General features: G+C 39.7%; 1 protein-coding gene across 2 annotated transcripts in view; it reads left to right on the top strand.

The window, feature by feature from the left end:
* Nucleotides 1-20,012, top strand: part of qtrt2 (queuine tRNA-ribosyltransferase accessory subunit 2) — a 28,149-nt gene extending 8,137 nt beyond the window's left edge. The window contains exons 3-9 of one of the 2 annotated variants that reach the window (XM_078232444.1): nucleotides 408-463; nucleotides 4,828-4,904; nucleotides 5,598-5,807; nucleotides 11,054-11,253; nucleotides 13,567-13,718; nucleotides 16,242-16,341; nucleotides 17,901-20,012. In XM_078232444.1, coding sequence (XP_078088570.1) covers nucleotides 408-463; nucleotides 4,828-4,904; nucleotides 5,598-5,807; nucleotides 11,054-11,253; nucleotides 13,567-13,718; nucleotides 16,242-16,341; nucleotides 17,901-18,132 — 1,027 coding nt within the window. In that variant the 3' untranslated portion in view covers nucleotides 18,133-20,012. The remainder of the gene's footprint in view (nucleotides 1-407; nucleotides 464-4,827; nucleotides 4,905-5,597; nucleotides 5,808-11,053; nucleotides 11,254-13,566; nucleotides 13,719-16,241; nucleotides 16,342-17,900) is intronic. The other variant, XM_078232445.1, reaches the window with a different exon arrangement.
* Nucleotides 20,013-22,054: the final 2,042 nt, after the last annotated feature.

Genomic DNA, 22,054 nt, shown 5'->3' on the forward strand with positions numbered 1-22,054 from the left:
TCTCACTGTGACTGAAATTGTGAGTTGGAGCTCCATTGAGAATATTGATGGAGTTTAAAAGTATGACCCTTGAAACCAGTAGACAAAGGAGGTCTCCAACTGGTTTGATTTGTATTCTGATCACAAAGACGAAGTATAAATACTTTGATCTGTTGCACAACCCAGTTCTTGGTCCTTTATTACATTTCTGCCATAAAACACTGCATGAGCAGTCACAGTCTATATATTGGTCCTGACAGTTACTTCGAAAATTATATTTTGCCGTGTTTATGAACTGGGATTTTGCCAAATTTGCATTAACAGGATTGTGGTTTTACCACTGAATATTTGCTTACCAAATATCTTAATGTTGTTTATCTCTGATATTACTCTGTGCACAAATAGTATTTGTTTATTTTTCTCTTCAGCGCTGAGCACCATGAGGTTCTGGAGGAGTATAAACAAGGCATCGGAAAATTCATAGGTACTCATTGGGCCCGATTTTTACCATTTTCATTCTAAGTGCCGAATCTCGGCGTAGTACAGATCCGACTTAGAAATCCGCTTTCAGGTGCCCCCATCCGCTCTCAGACATCTCCAGTCCGATTCACGCTGTGAGCGGGGCTTAGCGCTACCGGAACGATCGGAGCTCTGAACTGCGCATGTGCAGTTAGAAAAAAATTGGAAAAAGCGCGCCCGTATCGGATCGCTCCCGAGCCCCAGAAAGCGGCCCGGGAGTGACAAGCGGGAGCGAGGCTGTATCTCAGGGCGGGGGGGGGGGGGGCGCGCAGATGGATCTCTGGTTGGGGGGGCAGGAGGCGCAGGGGGGTCTGCTGCCACTCTGCAGGCGATCGGTGGGGGGGAGGGGGGCAGGGGTGGCAATCGGTCTGGGTAGCAGGGGATGGTGGATAAGGGGGACGGTGATGTGTGTGTGCGTGTCCCTTATTCACCAACCCCCCCACTACCCAGGCCGATTGCCCCCCCCCACCAATCGCCGAGTGGCAGTGGACCCCCTGACCCCCCCACCAGCGATCCATCTGCGCCACCCCCCTCCCCGAGATACATCTTACCCGCCTGCCTTACCCCCCCGCCCCCCCACCAAGACAATGATCCCCCCCCCCCCCCCAAAAGACGGCGATCTGGCCTCACCCCCCCCCCCCCCCCCAGACAACGATCTGACCTCACTCCCCTCCTCCCCCCTCCAACCAGAGAATAATCTGACCCGCCTCCCTCCTCCTCCCCCCCCCACCACTGAGTCAGAGAGCTGTTGGCACGCTCTTCAGAGACTGGAGCGCCCGACTCAGACTTTTATTTAGCAAGTCCCTAAAAGCGCGGTTCTGGATCGGCAAACGCGGTGATAAAGGGGGAAATGCTGATAGAGTTGGGCGGGCAGTTCATTAATTCAATTTAAATGCATGCAAATGCATTTAAATCGTCGTTGCACCCGATTTGGGCGCGGAACGGATCCCCGCCATTCATGGGTCTCGGTAAAGTGGCGATCTGCGCGGACGCGGGTGCAGATCGTGATAGAGGCCTCACACCCGACTTTACCGCGATTTCGCGCCCGAAAACGGGCACAAATTTTAAAATCGTGCCCATTGTGTTTTGTGTGTAAACATGTTGTTCTCAGGTTCATACTAGAACATGGTCCAGATTGTCCATGTATCATTCGTACGCATCTAGCTTTGTGACGAGTGTAACATTATATTCAGTGGTATCAATAAATTCTGTTTTGTTGCAGGTAAATCTTGTAATGAATAGTTCAGAGGTAGCCAAACTGTGACTTGCAGCCACACGTGGCGCTTCCACACACACATTGTGGCTGATTCCTTTCGTTCCAGTGTAGTCACAAAATTTATTTCAGAGTCTCCTGTTGGCCTTGTGTAGGACCGTGTGACCCTCAACGCCACTTTCTCTGGCTCACTAATGCATCCTCTTGCTGTTTGTTAGGAAAACAAAGGTAGTTTTAAGAAATTTATATTTGTATTGGTAAACATTAAAAGTAAGGCATAGTTTTAAGTGTGTTTAATTTAATGTTTCTGTACCAGGAAGGGTAAAACCTGTAGTGAGATTCATGCTGGACAAAGGTGTTCGTATGTGCAGGTTGTTGGTTAAATTCCAACTGTTTATTCTGCTTAGAGGGGGCTACAGCTTGAAGAATGAATGGGCCAACAGAGGTATGCAGGCAAAAGCAGAAAATGCTGGAAGGGTCGTCCAGACTTGAAACATTATTAGCTCTATTCACTCTCCACAGATGCTGTCAGATCTGCTGAGATTTTGGAGCATTTTCTCCTTTTGTTTCAGATTCCAGTGTCCACAGTAATTTGCTTTTATCATAGAGGTATGGAGATGTTGCTTAGCAACTAGATGCCCTTGTAAGGATTTTAAAAACTTTAAATTTTAGCTGGATATATTGCAGTTGGTGACAGGATACTAGGGAGGCAACATCTCTCAACTCTGCCAGGAGTAGCTGGACAGGACAAGGGAGTTGAAAAGTTTCAGGCTTCCCAAGGAAGGTATAGTCTAGATAACCAGGGAATTGGGACAGAAATAATGTCTAAAACGACCAGAGTTAAGTGAACAGAGACCAAGCTATCAGAAGAATTCAAGGAAAAGTAAACAATGTGTTCTGAGTTAAATAGACAATTACGATAACCAGATTTAAAGCAGACTTCAGAGGTAACTTAAACATTTGATGCTATTTTAATGAGAGCATGGGAATTGAGCGTTAAAGCAATTGTGAACAGTTTGTGCAACAGTCAAGGCAAGAAATCCTAAATGTGTTGGTGTAAATCCTGGATTGGATTCAATGTTAAAAGAGGAGCGGACGCTTTGTTTAAGTTCGGAATCTCTCACGTGGGGGGATTCTGTGGAGCACTCCACAGATACTAACTTGGTTTCTATTCTGGCATCATCCTGTCCAGTCATAACATTAAATGGGATTGTAACATTGTTGACCCACCAACCTGCAGGCTCGGAGTGGAAAGCGAGGAAACAGTTTAACACAGAAATGAAAGAATCTACTGAATTGGGACGCAGATGCCCGAATTGAATTTTGTTGTTCAGTCGGAGGATAAACTTATTTTCAAGTAAATCAATTATTTTTATTCTCTTGACCGATTTTCCACATTGGAAGAGCATAGCTGCCAAAATCAGTTACGTAGTGAGCACGTGCTAGTTCTTATATGTGTCAATGAAGCAGATTTGCTTTTTCAATTATTTGAATTGTGTACAAAGAAAGTCTCTGCTAGGATAAGAAAGGAAAAAGCTATTTGAAGGAAGTCTCGAAGATTAAAAAGCTGAAAGTTTAGGAGAGTAAGAGGTAACTTGATTGAAACATATAAGATTCTGAGAGGTCTTGCCAGGATCGATATGAAGGAGATGTTTCCTTTTTTCGGAGAATCTAGTACTAGGGGACACTTCTGTTGCAGTGGAAACTTTCCTGCTTCTTGACTGTGATAGAGAGACTCAACAAAATTCGTTCTGACTAAATAACTTAGTCTTTATTTACGAAAGACTGCATGCAGTATTGGCTGAAACTTGAGTTCAGAGAGCAGTTGGTACAACTTGCTAATTCCTCCTCAAGTCTGCGCTTACAGAAAGAAACAGTTCAGTATTTATACATAATCATTATCAGTTTGCGTGACCAGAGCTTATTCAGGAATTCGATCAGTAATAGAATCATAAGCAACGTCATTAATCATGTCACAACCTGCTGACCTCCTAGAACTCTTTGTCTCATCATTCATACCCTTATCTTGTCCTTTGATGTAACAGAAAAAGGTCGGTGACTCCTTCATCCCTGACCTTATCTTGTCTTACTCATACAGCCCTAGGTTATGAGGAGTCAATCTTATCAGGCCTTACAGAGGTCAGGCATTTTGGAGTAGCCTGACCTTCTCTGGTCTTATTCATGTCTTAAGTTATGCGGAGTCAGCCTTATCAGGTCTTACAGGGGTCAGGCATTTTGAAATAGCTTGGTCAGCCGTTCTTATATTGTACCAAATAGTTGACCAATTTTCCCACCATGCCATTACTTAGTTCGTACAACTTCACACTTCAAGAATAAGGGATCCCCCGTTTAGGACTGAGATGAGAATTTTTTTCTCTGTGAGTTGCGAGTCGTTGGAACTCTTACTCTGCTTCCAGTGCCTTCTGAGAATTTGAATATTTATAAGGCAGAAGTAGATAGATTCTTGATAAACAAGGGGGTGAAATGCTTTCGGGGATAGACGGGAAAGTGGAGTTGAGGCTTCGATCAGATTAAGCATCTTATTCAATAGCAGAGTAGCCTCGAGGGGTCAGGTGGCCTATTCCTGTTCCTAATTCATATGTTTGTATGCAATAAAAATGTGTCTAATGGTTTTCTGGGCAAACGCCTGAAGATTATTATATGTGTCTGTAAGCTTCAAAAGGTTTGGCCACCCCTGGAATATTTAGTTGCTAATAAATCTCCTTTCATTATTAAAATAAATTTCAACAAATTGAAAGTGAGCATTGGTAAGAGTGCTGGAAATTAGAAATAAAGAAAAATTAAGCCTTGAAACCCAAGACTCAAGGCTTCAGGTGTATTTTTTCTGCTAATCTGTCTGATGTAGTATTGTTTTAAGTTTCAGTAAATAGATATTTTTTCGATTGTATTTTCTTAATCCCTTTTTTTGCCCTATTCAATTTTATGTTGTCACTCTGTAAAACATTTGTTTTGGAGAAGTTTGGACATCACTAATGCCGCTATACAAATCCCAGTGCATTCCCGTGATGCTGCAACTTGGTTACTGGTGGTTTCAGAGTTCACTCGTTTGATCAATTTGAAAGAAATGTTATTTATTTTAGTTTGCTTTATGACAGGTATGCCAGAGTCGGTTCTGTACTGTTCTTTGTATGACCCAGCTAGTCCATGTCCACCAGGATACAACACAAACAAAGTAAGTTAGTTATGAGCATAGGAACAGAATTTAGGGTATAATTGACTGTCCTTCATGCCTTGCTTTTATTTAATTTCCTTTCTAAGCTGTCAATGGTGCTGCTCATTATTACTGAAGCTAGATGTGACTTGTGAACAAAGTGTTATTGCCAAAATCATGGAATGCAGTACTGATGTTCTCTCTCATGTGAAAAAGCAATATTTTTCTTTCGGTTATTTAAGAGTCAGAACAATTTGAGTTCCACCGTAAATTTACTGCATAGGATGGTTCTGAGCTTGATAATTGCTTCAATGCTGAGTGGTTGTGTGGGGACTGTAGATTGTAAGCTTGGTGTCAGCACATCTGGGTGAAGGATTTCTCCTAGCTATGGAACAGTACCCAAACATGAATTGTCTCATTGAGAAAAAAAAATAGTAAACTGAGGCAAAGTGGAGAGCTGGTGGTAGAAGAAAGAAAGTAGGCAACATTAAATAGTAGGAACCCTTAAATTGTAAATTGATGTAAGTGAATTGAGAAATATAAAGAAGTTGAAGACTGCACAATATAATAAATTGTATTTTAAAAAGCAACCAGTTGGATCCTGGATTAATTTGTTATTTTTTAAACATTTAAACATTAAAATCCTTTGCAAATCCATTTCTTGGTGCCTGATGAGCTAATTCCTCTTCTGTTTTTATCATTACAATTGGAAAGACCGTATCGGTGTGGGGTGGAGGTGGGCGAATTGAAATAACATCATCAAAGTTCATGGCAATGCAACAAGCCTTCAGAGCTGATTGGTACCAAAGTATGGCAGATGGAGAGCCTTTGCCTCCAGGAGCTTCAAAGAAGAGGGTAAAGAAATCAGTGGACCGTACTCTGGGCTTCTTGGATGATTGCCTCAAGGTGCATCAGAATTCAGAGGTAAAATATTACTGCAAGAAGGCCTTTAATGCATCACATCTCCAGGGGAAATCTCCTCTCTGCTTTATGTATAGCAAGGTCATTAATGTTTTTATAAGACAAGCAAATAGGAAATTTTCTTCACATTGTAGATTTAAAACCACAACTTTGACAATATTATAACAATTTCTTGTGTACCTTTTCAAAATGAGTGTTTTTAAATGGAGATCGTCCTGAGTAAGATGTTCCTGACAATTTATATTCCACGAGAAAAGGGGGCTCTACATGTCCCATGACTTAAGTAATGCAGGCCTTCTCTAAATGTGGCTTAAACATTATATTCAACAATGTCTTATGTGGTATCCTTCTTTTGAGTTAGATTTATTATTGTCACATATACAGTGAAAAGTATTATTTCCTGTTCGCTATACAGACAAAGCATACCATTCATAGAGAAAGAAAGGAGAGAGTGCAGAATAGTGTTACAGTCATAGCTAGGGTATAGAGAAAGATCAACTTAATGTGAGATAGGTCCATTCAAAAGTCTGATGGCAGCAGGGAAGAAGCTGTTCTTGAGTCGGTTGGTACGTGCAAACTCCACACATACTAACCCGAGGCTGGAATTGTAAAGCTATCTTTAATGCCAACGGGAATGGTTGACAACTTCAGCATAATCAGAATTTTGTGTCACCTGTGTTTAAATTAATCCCATTCCCTTTTGGAAGTTTCTGTTAAATCTGCATCACTCTTTTGGGCAATGCATTACAGATCACTACGCAGCCTTTTGCCCCTACTCTGCCATTCAATAAGAACATGGCTGGTTTGATTGTGGTCTCAACTTCACTTTTCTCTCTCTCTCTCTCTCTCTCTTCCCCCCCCCCCCCCCATTGACCCTTAACTTCCCTCTCAATCAAAAATCTACCTAAATCAACCTTGAATAATTCAGTGACCCAGCCTCCACTACTTTCTGAGAAGATAATTCCAAAGATTTGTCATCCTCTTAAATCTGCATCCCTTGGTTACTGACCCTGGAAACAATTTCTCCTTATATACTCTATCAAACCATTCATAATTTTGAATGCTTCTATCAAATTCAGGGCCAGTGCAAGGGTATTTGCTGCCATCAGTGAACCTTCAGCCTGACGCCTGTTCATTAACTTACGAAAATGAATTCTCATGGTTAGTTGTTATCCATGACCTGCCCTCGCTGTGGTCTCTGCCTCCCAGTGTTCTACACCATGATCCCTTAGTACTGCCCACTAGATTCCTGTTCCCACTCATGATTTCACAAAACATGCATTGCCACGAGAACAATCAGGAGATTCCTGATTGGTTGATAACGTAAAACCAGTATTTTTGATTATCCGGCATCATCCATTCCCCTTGCATGCTGAACAGGCAATCAACTTTTAAACAATAAAAAACTTTTTTGATTCATATCACATGACTTGAACACTAGAAATCTGGTCTTTGGAAGAGACACTGAGCAATGGTGAGATTTGCAACCTTTATATTTCATGTGGGACATTTAAATATACAGTTGACAAACACACCTGTATTATTACTGAGCAGGCCAAATTAAAGTCATAAAAAATTGGCTGGCTATTTTAAACCAGTGTTTTGAGATGACTCAAATAGCTCCAGCAATGATTTCCCAAACATGTTCTTCTTTTCCTTTACAACCCTAATGAAATAGGTTTGCTAAATGTATCAATCCCCTAAAGTTTCCCAATTATTGCTGTTAAACATGCCAGTGACAATTACATCTATAATATCTGAAACCACCCCAATATGTTCACTTGTGAATTTGCTTTTTGCACCCTTACCGTATTGTGCTTTATCTGCCCATGTACTCCCATTTCAAAATATTTGCCATCCTAACAATCAAATTCTGTGATAAATTCTGAAATGTAATTCAAAACTCTTGATTTTGTGGTTTCAAACTCAAACAGTTCAATTTCTCCTTTGCATAGTAAAGAATTCTGCCTGCTATTCCTTTTCACATTTATATTTTAATATCACTAATGAGGCATTGTGTCGGGTTTTCCCCAAACCATTTGTGATCATATGGAACAAAAGATTCAAATAAGAAATCAATAATTATTCTGGTACAAATAATAAGCTAAAGACAGACCCTGAAATATTTGTAAATTTCAAAGTACTTCTGCATGACTAGATTGTTGGCACAGGAATTGTGATAACAGAATCTTGAAGCTAGAATATCTATAAAGAAAAATGTTACACAGCATCATTGTACAGCAAATTAATGTATACTAGCTATGCATGCCACAAATTTTAAAATAGTGGTTAAACTAGATTACGGCAGAGTTTATTACCATTTAATAGGAGCTCTCAGAATGTTGCATCAGACTTGCCAAGTTCCATTAGCGCTGCACTAAAGACAATAACCACTCAAAATTGTAAAGCTATCTTTAATGTTAAAATTCTAAAAATGTTCCAGTTCAGTTGTGATTTCTTGTCCAGATTAATTTAAAATATTTTTATTTCACATCTGTATGTGCAGTAGCATTTTCTACCGTTGTGTTAATTTGTCCCAACTCTTCCCTGTGCCCCACCCCATACTACATTTTTGAACAGAAATAAAACACAAATGCTCAAATGAGTTTAAGGACCGTATAAATCTTTTATTAGTGTATTGTATGCAATCTGTATTGCAGTAATGGATTTTCAATCGCACATTGATTGTAACTAAAAGATGCCAGGATTCGTATTTTATTAAATGATGATGGATGCATTGTCACAATAACCACGCTAGATGACTTGACCAGTGCTGCACATTTTAAAAAGCTATCATGTGTCTACCCATTTCACTGGTCTGTCTACCTCCTCCTGAATTCTGTTACTACTGGTCTGTCTACAATTATGTCCTGGATATCCAAATCCAAGCTATTAATGTATATCAAAAAGGAGCAATGGTCCCAATATTGACCCTGGGATATACCATTCTGTACCTCCATCTAAGCAACCATTCACCAATACTCTGTCCATTAGACTATTTTGTGTCCATGTTGTCACTGTTCCTTTAATCTGATTGACTTCAATTTTGGTAACAAATCTATTAGGTGACACCTTGTCAAATGCTTTTTGAAAGCCCGTGTCACAACAACAACCCTCACTACACTCATTGAACTCTCCATTCTGTCATCAGAGAACTTGATCAAGTAAATCAATGTAATTTAACTTTAACAAATTTATGCTATGTTTCATTTATTAGCTGATACTTTTCCAAATGAAATTAATTTTATTCTAGATTATTATCTCTAAATGTTTCCTTACATTAGGCTGACTGGTCAAATTTATCCCTCCCCTCTTTTTTGAAATCTGCTGTAATATTTGCAGTCGTTCAGGACTCAAGAAGCACCCCATTGTCCAAGCAGGATTGGAAATTTGTGGCCAGAGGCTCTGTAATTTCCACCCTTGCATCCTCTACTTTAGGATGTATTTGATCTAGACCAGGTGACTTTCTACTTTGGGAACTACCATCCTTTTAAGTACATCCTCTTTGTTTTATCCTGTTCAAAATCGTTACTGCCTTTTCCTTTGCTGTCACTTTGGCAGCATCCTCTTCTCTCATAAAGACAGATGCAGAATATCGAATTATTACTCCAGCCATGCCCTCTGCCTTCATAAGCATCGCTCCGTTTTCTGATCCCTAATTACTCCATCTTTCCTTCGACTGGCCTTTTACTATTTGTATTTTTAAAAAACTTTTGAATTAAGGAGGTGTGGGATAGAGGGAAAGTTGGCCGATTGGATAGGTAACTGGCTATCTGATCGAAGACAGAGGGTGGTGGTGGATGGAAAATTTTCGGACTGGAGGCAGGTTGCTAGCGGAGTGCCGCAGGGATCGGTGCTTGGTCCTCTGCTCTTTGTGATTTTTATTAATGACTTAGAGGAGGGGGCTGAAGGGTGGATCAGTAAATTTGCTGATGACACCAAGATTGGTGGAGTAGTGGACGAGGTGGAGGGCTGTTGTAGGCTGCAAAGAGACATAGATAGGATGCAAAGCTGGGCTGAAAAATGGCAAATGGAGTTTAACCCTGATAAATGTGAGGTGATTCATTTTGGTAGGACAAATTTAAATGTGGATTACAGGGTCAAAGGTAGGGTTCTGAAGACTGTGGAGGAACAGAGAGATCTTGGGGTCCATATCCACAGATCTCTAAAGGTTGCCACTCAAGTGGATAGAGCTGTGAAGAAGGCCTATAGTGTGTTAGCTTTTATTAACAGGGGGTTGGAGTTTAAGAGCCGTGGGGTTATGCTGCAACTGTACAGGACCTTGGTGAGACCGCATTTGGAATATTGCGTGCAGTTCTGGTCACCTCACTATAAGAAGGATGTGGAAGCGCTGGAAAGAGTGCAGAGGAGATTTACCAGGATGCTGCCTGGTTTGGAGTGTCGGTCTTATGAGGAAAGGTTGAGGGAGCTGGGGCTGTTCTCTCTGGAGCGGAGGAGATTGAGGGGAGACTTAATAGAGGTTTATAAAATGATGAAGGGGATAGATCGAGTGAACGTTCAAAGACTATTTCCTCGGGTGGATGGAGCTATTACAAGGGGGCATAACTATAGGGTTCATGGTGGGAGATACAGGAAGGATATCAGAGGTAGGTTCTTCACGCAGAGAGTGGTTGGGGTGTGGAATGGACTGCCTGCAGTGATAGTGGAGTCAGACACTTTAGGAACATTTAAGCGGTTATTGGATAGGCACATGGAGCACACCAGGATGGTAGGGAGTGGGATAGCTCGATCTTGGTTTCAGATGAAGGTCGGCACAACATCGTGGGCCGAAGGGCCTGTTCTGTGCTGTAATGTTCTATGTTCTCTTTTGTACAATATGCTAATCTCTTCTCATACTCTTTCTTTGCCGCTCTTGCTGTCTTTTCTATATCTCCCCTGTGTTTTCTGTTTCCAGACAGGGGAGCAGAATAGAAATCAGGAGCAGGAACACAGCTGATTTATTTTTTGTTCTTCTTTGAGAAAGGAATGGTATTTGTAAAATGTGCCCTTTGCTGAGGTAACAGAGGGCACCTGGCAGTTTAGCAACTTTAGCTGGAGTTAGGGAAAAAAGGGGGGACAATTAAAGGGAACCAACATTATTGGTTTTGAAGTAATAACATTTAGTAGTAATCACATATTATTCATGCAGCAATGTTTCATAGAATTGCAATGCTGCTTACAGAAGCTGTGTTGCAGTAAATTAAAGCAAAGTAAATACATTTGAGTTTCATGTTTATTATTTGTACCAGGCGCTGAAGAACATAGAGATTATAGGTGTAATAGAAGGAGGAGACATTCTTGAAGAAAGGCTGAGGTCCGCAAGAGAAACTATGAAGCGGCCAGTTGGAGGTTTCCTTTTGGATGGTTTTCAGGGAGACAACATACACGATGATCCCAAACTGAACTTAATTTCTTCAGTCATAGAAGAACTGCCTGCCGATAAACCCAGGTAGGGCATCAGTGGTGGGTGGTATGTCAATCAAGTCATAGGAGTGAGCTGCCTTATCCTGGATGAAGCTGGGTTTTTTGTTTATTCTTGAAGTGCATGCATTGAGGCACTCATCACACCAAGATAAAACCAGAAACTGCTGGGAATACCCAGCAGGACAGGACATCTGTGGAGAGAAAAACAGAATTAATGATTCAGGTGTGTGACTTCTCACCAGTCTTTGGGCTGAGATGATTGGCCTCCAACAACTACAGTCATCTTCCTCTGTGCCAGGTATGACTCCAGTCGGTGGAGGATATTCCCCCGATTCCAATTGACTTCAATTTTGCTGGGTCTCTTCGATGCCACATTCAATCAAATGCTCCAATCTGAGCAGAAACAACTGCTATCCATGTTTTATGAATATTGTTCTGGTTTCTGTTCATTCTGTGGATCATCAGATTTCAAAATGGTTCTCTGCTGATGGTACATCAAAGATAACAAGGTGAAGTAACCTCCCTGCCTTTTACCAAATTATTTTAAGAATGACGGATTATATTATAATTAAAATCAAAAGATTTATCTTTATGTGGCACCTTGCACATCAGGACATCTTAAAATGCTTTCGTCAATGGTATACTTCTAAAGTGTAATCGCCATTGTATTGTAAAAAAAGAGAGAATTGCATTCAAATAGCGCCAGTGGCATCAAGTCATCACAAAGAGTTTACAGCAATGTAGTCATTATTTAAATGTAGGAAATGCAACATTTGCTGTGTGCAGCGTAGCAATAACCAGACAAACTGACGAAGAGTCATCCAGACCTGAAACGTTAGCTCTGCTCCCTCTCCACAGATGCTTTCAGAAGACATGCTGAGATTTTCTGGCATTTTCTGTTTCTTTTTCAGATTCCAGCATCCACAGTAATTTGCTTTTATCTTACAGATGTTGGTTGAGGGATAAATATTGGATTCCCTATATTGGGAGACTGTCCCAACTCCTTTTTGACATGCGCCATGAATCCACCTGAGGAACGTAGCTGCCAATTTGAATAAAGCAAGGCCTCTCAAACTGCAAGGAGCTGGATGACTACTTAAAATGTTTTAGTGGTGTTGCTTGAGGAATAAATATTGGCCTGGGCACCATGAGAATTCCTGTTTTTTTTTCAAAGGAGTGTGATGAGGTGAGAGGATAGGTGAATGTTGTAGGTAAAAAACCTCTGACACTATTAGTGGTTCAAAATGCAGTGTTTATTTTCACAATTGTGGGAGAAGTGAGGTTCCTAACAGTGGACCCCCAGCCTTCTCATCGAACACAAGTAAGAACAGAGTTTATATATGTCCCTGTTCCCGCCCTCATTACATTGCAAAACCTGAGATGGCTGTCATTGTTCATGGTGAGATTCTTATTGTTTTAGCAGTATCTTCCTCTGCATAGTTTGTCCGATCTCCAAGGCCACGATTGTTCGTCATTTATATTCTTGAAACAACATCACAGGTTTTGCACAAACAAGTTGACTAATCTACATACAGGTTTGTATAATACTTTATATCAGGATAAGATGAATAACGTATGATGAATATATATATATGAATCTATGGTTATACAAAGACAGAAGGCATACATGTCAACTCCATCGTGTTAAACAAAGGTACATAAAAATGGAGACTGTTTAGCTTATTTCGAGCTGGGTTAATCGCATTTCTTGATAACAAATGGAGACAGAGGAATAGCTGTTCCTTTTATCTGGTACAGACATGAAAAACACCGAACTCTGACAAAAACATGGACTCTGCAGTGTTCTCAACAAAATCACAGAGTTTGGGTCTTAATGCTTAAGTGTGACAAAGTTCATTAACCCATTCCCGACTGCAGTGAACCTTGGTTTAAAGTCTCATCTGAAAGATTTCACCTCTGACCATGCAGCATTCCCTGAGGAACTCAGCACAAGTCAGGCAGAGAGGATAGAGTTGGACAGGAAAAGCAGCGGTTCTAAAAATTATTGGGTTTGATTTATTGGGATTCAGAAGAGATTTCATGATGTTGGTAAGTTGGTGTGCGTGAAATTTGTTAAAATTATTCATTATTAAGGGAAGTTTGTTTATAAGCAAATTCATGTAAAATGTTATGCAAGGTGGTAAACAGTACGGAGTATCTTTTAGAATTATTTTAGTGACATGATGCTGTTTGGCCTTAGTATTTCCAACATTTCTGTTTCTGTGTGGTTTTAATCATAGTTCTTCAAAGCTAACTGGATTCATCCAAAATGAGAATGTTTTGTGGCACTTCATTTCTGTTCAATATTTTAATAGTTATTCAAATTATCCAATGTTAGGTTGATCCATGGGATTGGAAAGCCAGATGAAGTGCTGGAATGTATATCAAGAGGAGTGGATTTATTTGAAGGTTTCTTCCCCTATCTGATGACCGAGCAAGGAAGAGCTCTGACATTCAATTTTAAATACAAGATGGACCCAGAGATGGAAGGTACCAATTATAGAACGTCAGTATGTTGTGTTAGCGTGCAGCGCGTAACAAAGGCTATCATGGACTCTATGGTAGTCTATCCAAACTATTATTCCTGGCTTGGTATTTGTGTCCTCACCTGCCTTGGACACCCAGGTCAAGCCTGTGGTAGCGAGAATACCTGAGTCACTTGCACAGTGAATAGCCTATATTTTCTCACCATCACCATGTCAGCTACTTGATGTTAAACCAAAGATGCTGATTTTGAAGAGATACAACCAATTGTTCTATATTGTACAACATTTTGGATGTATTCATCAAAATGAGAGGTTAATACTGGGCCTGGAACACTTTCCATTTCAGAAACCCCGTGTTCACAACAGTTGCTCCCAAGTCAGGTGTTCCTCACTTTAACAGAAAATAAGGCTTCCTGTGCTTTTCCCAATAACATGCCTTCGTCACATCTTTCTGGTTGTATCACAGCATGGTATGGCTCCTGTCCTGACCAAGACTGCAAGAAACTACAAAGGGTTGTGAACAAAGCCCAGTGCATCACACAAACCAACCTCGCATCCATTTACTCTGTCTACACTTCTCCCTGCCTCGGCAAAGCAGCCAGCATAATCAAGGACCCCGTGCACCCTGGGCATACACTCTTCCACCTTCTTCCATCAGGAAAAAGATACAAAAGTCTCAGGTTGTGTACCAACCGACTCAAGAATAGGTTCTTCCCTGCTGCCATCAGACTTGAATGGACCTACCTTATATTAAGTTGATCTTTCACAACACCCTAGCTATGACTGTAACACTACATTCTGCACCCTCTCCTTTCCTTCTCTATGAATGGTATGCTTTGCCTGTATAGCGCGCAAGAAACAATGCTTTTCCCCGTTTACCAATAATACATGTGACAATAAATCAAATCAAAAAACCTCAGGATCACCCCCTACTGCAGTGATGTACAATATTTTCCATTTCCTGTACTAGTATCCATTTGGATGATCTAAATTACCTGTGGAGGAGTATCCTTAAGCATTAATTGCCATAATTTCAACTAATAATTATACAACTGCTGATGTCTCTAACTGAACAGTGTAGCTTTGACATTGTTATATAATAATTGTGTTAAAAACTTCATAGTTTTTAATATCAGCTGAAGCTTTTGCTAGTTGTACAGTTGGCTGCATCTGAGTGGTTTAGAGATCTGTCTTTTTAAAACCACAAAGCCTCTGTTTTAAATATATAGCTATTGATATTCAGCATTTGGCAACATTATAACAAGTTTACTTTCTAGGAGATTTATCTGTGATGGATGAAATTTGCATTCCCATATTTGTATGCAGACACCACATAAAAAATTATCTCTGAAGAGGTAGATTAGTTAGCAATGTTTTGGTTAACCGCGCATAACCCACCACCCTGAGGTGGGTAGGGGGGTGAATGCAGGCATAGTCTGTAGTGTTGCCTGTTTCATAGCTGTAAACTTGGTATCAGGCTTGAAGCATATTTTTGATAACGGCTTCATTTTGTCGTGAAAGCTACATATTCACATTTTTGTCCCAGTTTTGATTTCAAGGCAGAAAGTGTTGCCTCTTATCCAAATGTTTTAAACAATTTAGCTTTTGGGCCATTGAAACTGGTACAAATTTGGATTGGTTGTAGGCTCTCTGTTATAGTTCAGAGATGTCAGTCACTTCCTTATGAATTGTAGTTGTTAAGTTCAACTTCCACATTGGGAGTTTAAAAAAGTTTCCTCCATGTGATGTTTGTTGCCTTTAAGAAGATGGTGGTGAGCCACCTTCTTGAACTGCTGCAGTCTATCTGTTGCAGCCACAATGACAGTGCTGTTAGGAAGGGAGTTATAATATTTTGATCCTGCAACAATGAAGAAATGGCAACATGGTTCCAAGTCACGATGGTGAGTGGCTTTAATTGGAATTTTCAGGTGGTGGTGTTTGAAAGGTCCTGTCGAAGGAGCGTTTCTGCAGTGTATCTAGTAAATGGTACACGCTGCCGCCACAGTGCATTGGAGGGGGAGGGAGTGAATGTTTAAATTAGTGGACAATGTGCTGATTAAGTGGCTGCTTTGTCCCGGATGGTGTCAAGTTCCTGTACTATTGTTGGAGCTGCACTCATCCAGGCAAGTGGAGAATATCCCATCACAATCCTGAATTTTGCCTTGTAGATAGTTGGACAGGCTTTGGGGCGTCAGATGGTGAGTTACTTTTTCAGTTTCTGCTGAAAAACATTGTTCTAAAGTTTCAAAATTCTTTTTTTATCTAACAACATTCCAAACAGTAATTTTCCACATGCACCAATGAGCAATCATTAAACTGAAATTGCAACTTGCAGTTACTACCGCCCAATGTAGCTGAATCAAATAACAATGTGAGAAGCAACTAATGCGATTAACCAATGAAAGTTTTCTTTAACATCGGATTTCACCCACTGTTAACTTGAGACAGAAGCTGAGAACAGTAAGAGCACATTGCATAATACAAGTTGGAAGTAAAACTCTAATAAGTGCTTTGGATTATATTTCAGTACTGGAAAGAAATGGCTGTGGGGATAATGAGAATGGTAACAAGTCGTTGGGCAATGAGGGCAAGATGATTCCTTTTACAATGCATCTGAGAAGTGAGCAGTAAGTGTTATTGAATTTTTAATAAACCTGTTAATAAATGTGGTGGAGTGTTCAATAGACTCTATTACTGTTGTTTTTCTTTATAACTGGAATAAGAAATGCCCAGCTAAAAAGCCTCTCATTTCTCTTCTGAGGGCTCCTGTGGTACAGTATCTGATCAGTTGTCAGCTCTGTAGAGTGAACCAAATGAATTGACAAATTTTGTCAGCACTGATGGTTTACCTTGGCCATGAACGTAGGATATTCCTGCTTTTTTTTCTGCTTTCCCATTGAACATTTGTTTATGCCTGTAAAGAGTAAATGCCCCGATATCATCAGTGAAATACAGATGCTGAATCCCTTTGCCCTATGTCGTTAACATGTTCATTGTTAGAGCAAATGTGTCCAGAAGAATCACTTGACTCTGGTCTGTTGCAATCATTAAATGGTTTATTTTACACTGGCGGGAAGATAGCCACTGGGCTCCCGATGTGGTCTCTTCACCGAACAAAGAAAATCACACATTCATATACATTTACTTCAGCCCATCCTGGCTGGCTACAAACCAATCACAATATTAATTGATTACAGCATTGTCAAGCTGACAATTAGGAATCATGTGGCTATATGACCAATTTGTGGATAGCTCTGGACCATCTCATGATAAGCAAGTTTAGTGGTTGGTGACTGTAGTACCAAGCTGTCACAGGAACAAATGGTTTTTACACGGTCAAATTAATCAAGTCCCATAATGCCTCACATTCAATCTGCCGTATTTCAATTATAACGTAATATATTGCATGTGGCTACCTCGGCCATGGTTGCCCCCAACATTCATTACAGTAATATTTTCTCCCATTCAATTAGGATATGCCTTAACCTTCTAAACGGAACAAAATACAAGCTTTGCCAATTATTTTACCTTTGTAGCCCCTTAAGTATGTACACATAGACCTTCCAGCACGTGTGTTGGTAGATTTGTCAAAAATGGAAGCTCGCATGGCTTTTCCTCAGAGGTCTCCCCATCTCCCCTTATCATGACCTGGTGCAATCCAGCTAAGGCAGCCCAGGCTGGTGATTAGCTCAGCAGCTTTCTGCTCTGTGATTCTCTCGTGACCATTACTTGTACCCATTGTAAATCTGTCCATTCTGATTATTCTGTGGGATAAAACTCTCTCACTAGATGCTGTAAATGCTGTCAACTGTTTTGCTTTGGAACACAAAATGAATCCCATGGGTTGTAATTAGTGGATCAGCAATTATACCCACCTATAGAAATAATGTATTTTGAATTGCAGTTGCTTGGTTTGCAAGGATCTATAAATCACAGAAATGGCATTACTGGATAGTAAGCAACATGTTTCTGCCTCAGTGTATTATTGATTGAATAAATGACTTGAAGGAGAATTCATTAATCGTTCATTAATTCTTATTTTGCATGCCCTGATAAATGTCACTCATGTTCAGTTTTTTGTTACTGCAGAAGTTAGCAGCTAATTGTGGATTATAAAACAGGCTGATTCTCTGGTTGGATTTGAGATTCCTATTTTCCTGGTGCTAACGTGACTTTTACCATTCAGGTTCCGTGGTGACTTCAGGCCCGTGCTGGAGGGCTGTTCCTGCTTCTGCTGCAAGAATCACACCCGTGCCTACCTCTACCATCTTCTCGTGACAAATGAGCTGCTGGCTGGAGTCCTTCTCATGATCCATAACCTCCATCACTACTTTGGATTCTTCCAATCTATCCGTGATGCTTTGAGAGACGACAAGATGCAGCAACTTAAGGAACTCATTTTAAAACAGAAGGTGTAACAATAATTTGGTTAATACATGGTTGACAAAGCAGGTGATGGGTATCCAACGTGTGTAAGAGTTTTGAAGCAGGCGTTGCTTGCTGAGAGATGCTGCAATAAGCTGCTACAGTATCAGTTATTTTAACATTTGATGATACTATAGTTGTAAACTCTGTAAACGCGTAGTGCTCACCATCCCCATCTCTTCCACCATGTTACATATTATTCACATTACATTAATGTGTGATCATTGAAATTGCACACACGGTTTGAAAACTGCGCATTTATTCATTTTTCACCAGTGTGCAGATTATTTTTAAGAAAGTGTTTTACTTTGACAGTGCATGAATACAGAAAATCTAGGGACATCCTGTTTGAATTGACAGAGATCAGCTCTGATGCAGTGAATTTCAGTACTTAGAGCACAATGCCCAACAAACTTGTTGAAAGGGATGGATTTTCTGATTTTTTTACCTTTCTGTTTTTAACATTCCTGTCTAATTATGAAAGAGCATGACAGAAGCTCAGAAACTACTTGACAAAATTGAACTACTTTTAACTAAAACCTGCACTCTCTTTTAGAATTTACATTTTGATGGCTGAATATACAATTTATACACAAACAAGTTTTTTATTCTTCACTGCCACTTATGCTAAAGCGACCTGGGGGCCGGGTGGAAAAATTGAACTTGCAGCCATTAGTCTTGCACCTGTGGGGTGCAAGGTGGGCCCCAAATGACATAAAACCATGAGGGTCAATGGGTAACCAGCAAGACAGTCCAAAACAGATGCATGTCTTCTTTTACCAAGCAAATCAGAATCCAACACTGGCTCTAAGATCCTCAGTAATTTCACTTCAAGCTCCCCATCTAGTTGAACCAGGACTTGAGCAACCTAACCAGTGGCTTTTAAAGGGGCAGCTAAAGGCCCCTCAAAAAAAAAGCCCCAAAAGTTTTTCAAAGTTATATTTTCATGGAACTGGAAGGAGCAGGTGTCCTCTGCCTGGATCTACACATTTACTGTGGGTCAGTGCTAACCTGAGAATGCCTGCTCTGGCAAACTGACCCCTCCTCCCCCACGAGCAGGCATTTTGTGCAAGTTGAATTTCTCCACCAGTATCTAATTTTAATGTCCCAATTCATTCCTCTAAGCTATTATTCCACACACGTTAGTAATAGTGAGTTAATACTGCGGATTATCAATGCACCAATTTAAATAACCATGTTATACTTCAATCTTACTCTTGCAGCTATTTTAAAAATTAAATCTATATGAAACAACAAAAGGAACCCCTTTTATTTGAAGCATCAAAATGATTGTAGGTATTTTAGACTGTAAGACTTTAGAACTTTGTTTGCAATTTGAAGGCATTTGAAAATCTAAGGGTTGGAAGCTGAAGTGCTACATTTTTATTAAAGCAGGTCTGCTTTATTGATTCAGATTCTCTTCTACATTCTTTCACGTGTGATATTTATAACAAAGATTGGCTGATCTTTTATGAAATTGCTCACAGAGTGAACTTGACTGTGTGACATTCACCAAGGTGGAACGGCATTTCACCAAGCCTGTCCCTTTAAGGCAAAAACTTGGATATTGCAGATGCGAAAATAGTCTAGAAAGTTGCATTTTTGAAATTGACTAGAGGCTAATTGTTTGTTGAAGTTTCTATACATTGGCAGCTGATTCTATATTCTGTCCCCTGTCCTTGGGGAGAGACCTGGTTACCAAGTGAAGGCTTTTTAAAAAAAAACTTGATACCTTGAACTGTTAAGTGTATGTGCTAGACTTTTTGTATACTCTTAAAACTGTAAATCTTTTGCAAATCAAGTTTCCTAATAATGGTTACTACTGTAAAGAACATGAAAATTCTCTCACTACTTAGCTTGAAAGTTATCTTTCAAAAAAAACATTTTGAAAAAAAAACATATTATTTAGCTTTTATTACATTGCTGTTGTGGGAGCTTACTGTGTACAGATTAGCATGATGTGGAGATGCCGGCGTTGGACTGGGGTAAGCACAGTAAGCGGTCTCACAACACCAGGTTAAAGTCCAACAGGTTTATTTGGTAGCAAATACCATAAGCTTTCGGAGCACAGCTGTGCTATCAGTATATTGTTCTTAGAAATGCATTTGTTCTAATGTTTTATGCAGTTAGTTCAATATATATATATATTTTTAAAATGTATTTATACATACAGCTGTGCTCCGAAAGCTTATGGTATTTGCTACCAAATAAACCTGTTGGACTTTAACCTGGTGTTGTGAGACTTCTTACTGTACAGATTAGCATCCATCTTTCCTACATTATAACAGTGACCACATTTCATTGATTGTAAAGCATTTTGAGGTGTCCTGAGGTCAAGAAAGGTGATGTATAAATACATTTATAAAAAAATATATATATATATAATATATATTGAACTAACTGCATAAAACATTAGAACAAATGCATTTCTAATAACAATATACTGATAGAGGGAAATAACATTCATGCAAGGGAGAGCTAGGTGGCAGTGTTATACAAGGTTTTTTTCCTCTCTTTTTGGAGTAGAGTGTCATGTTGCTGTGTTTTATGTCACAGGGATAGTAATGCATCAAGGCCTTTTTATGTTATAAACATCATGAGTTGCCCATACTGAGACGGATAAAAGACCACATTAATGGGAAGTTTCTGTTTAAAAACTATTAAAGATAAGTAAAAAGTTAATTGATCAAGATTGATAAAGTAATGTTGATAAAATTAGTGAAGGGGATTAAAAAGGCAAAAAAAACCCATCAGGCTTTCATGTTCTGAGAAAGTAAAGCAGCTGCCATTCACCAAACAATTTTCTGACATTACTAACAACCATGAGCCCCTTGCTATGTAAGTTCTGGCAAAGAACACTATTAAATTTCAGTTTTATCTAGACTTCTCTATTCTGAGGGCTGCATTATGCATTGACATGCTGTGATATTGAACTAGTAAAAGTCTGATGTGATTATTAGATGTAGCTATTGTTATTCTCAAAGTGAATTTTTTTCCATGAATTGCTTGCTCTATCACTTGGGGGTTTAAGAATTTAGCTGCCAGCATGGGATAGCTAATTAACTTATTCAAGTTATTTCTTAGATAAATATGAGGACTTAATGATGTTGCAAGCCTCTGGCTTGCATTCTTTCAATTCTGACATTAGCTGAATCAACACAGTGATGTATGTTGTAACTCACTCATGATAACGTCTCTGTGGAAACGCATGCTAACTATTGGCCTTTTATAGGCGCATACCACAATTTCAAAAACATCATGGTCGATAATCAGCAAAATGGTATTCCTGCAAAAGTTGCAAAGACTAATGTTAATTTATATAGTGTGAAATTGGTTTATAAGTTTTACATTATCATAATACATGCTGTCCTACTTTAGAAATAAATCAGTTGGTGTCCCATGGTGTTACTCCTGAACAAAATAAAATGACTGTTTTCCTGAAACTACATTACAATAGTTTGTTCCTGCATTACAATAATGACTACACTTCAACTATGTCTTTGAAACATCCAGAAGATGAGTGGCACTTATAAATGCAAGTTTTTTTCTTGCTTTCTTACTATCTCTTTGCTTCTTTTCTACACAATTTTTCCATGTGATTTGTGCCGGTCCAACATTAGCTTCAGTAGAATTGGTCAACAACTCCATGGTCATTCTATGATGTGACCACCAGGATTGAACTTTGGGCTGACTCCAATATTGCCAGGAAAAGATCTAGTTTTCCTGGCTAAGTGTCAAAAGATTGACTTTTTTTTTGGTTTAATCATTCCTATGAACACAGTGCAGTGGTGTACATACTCGGAATTCCACTGTTCCTGATCATGACTTTATATTTAAAAGGACAAAAATTTTACATACCGCCACTGCCATTCCACCATTAACTTCTCAAGGACCAATACAGAAATTCCCAAGCAA

This window comes from Mustelus asterias, chromosome 17 (genome assembly GCF_964213995.1).
Source record: "Mustelus asterias chromosome 17, sMusAst1.hap1.1, whole genome shotgun sequence".
Classification (NCBI taxonomy): Eukaryota; Metazoa; Chordata; class Chondrichthyes; order Carcharhiniformes; family Triakidae; genus Mustelus; species Mustelus asterias.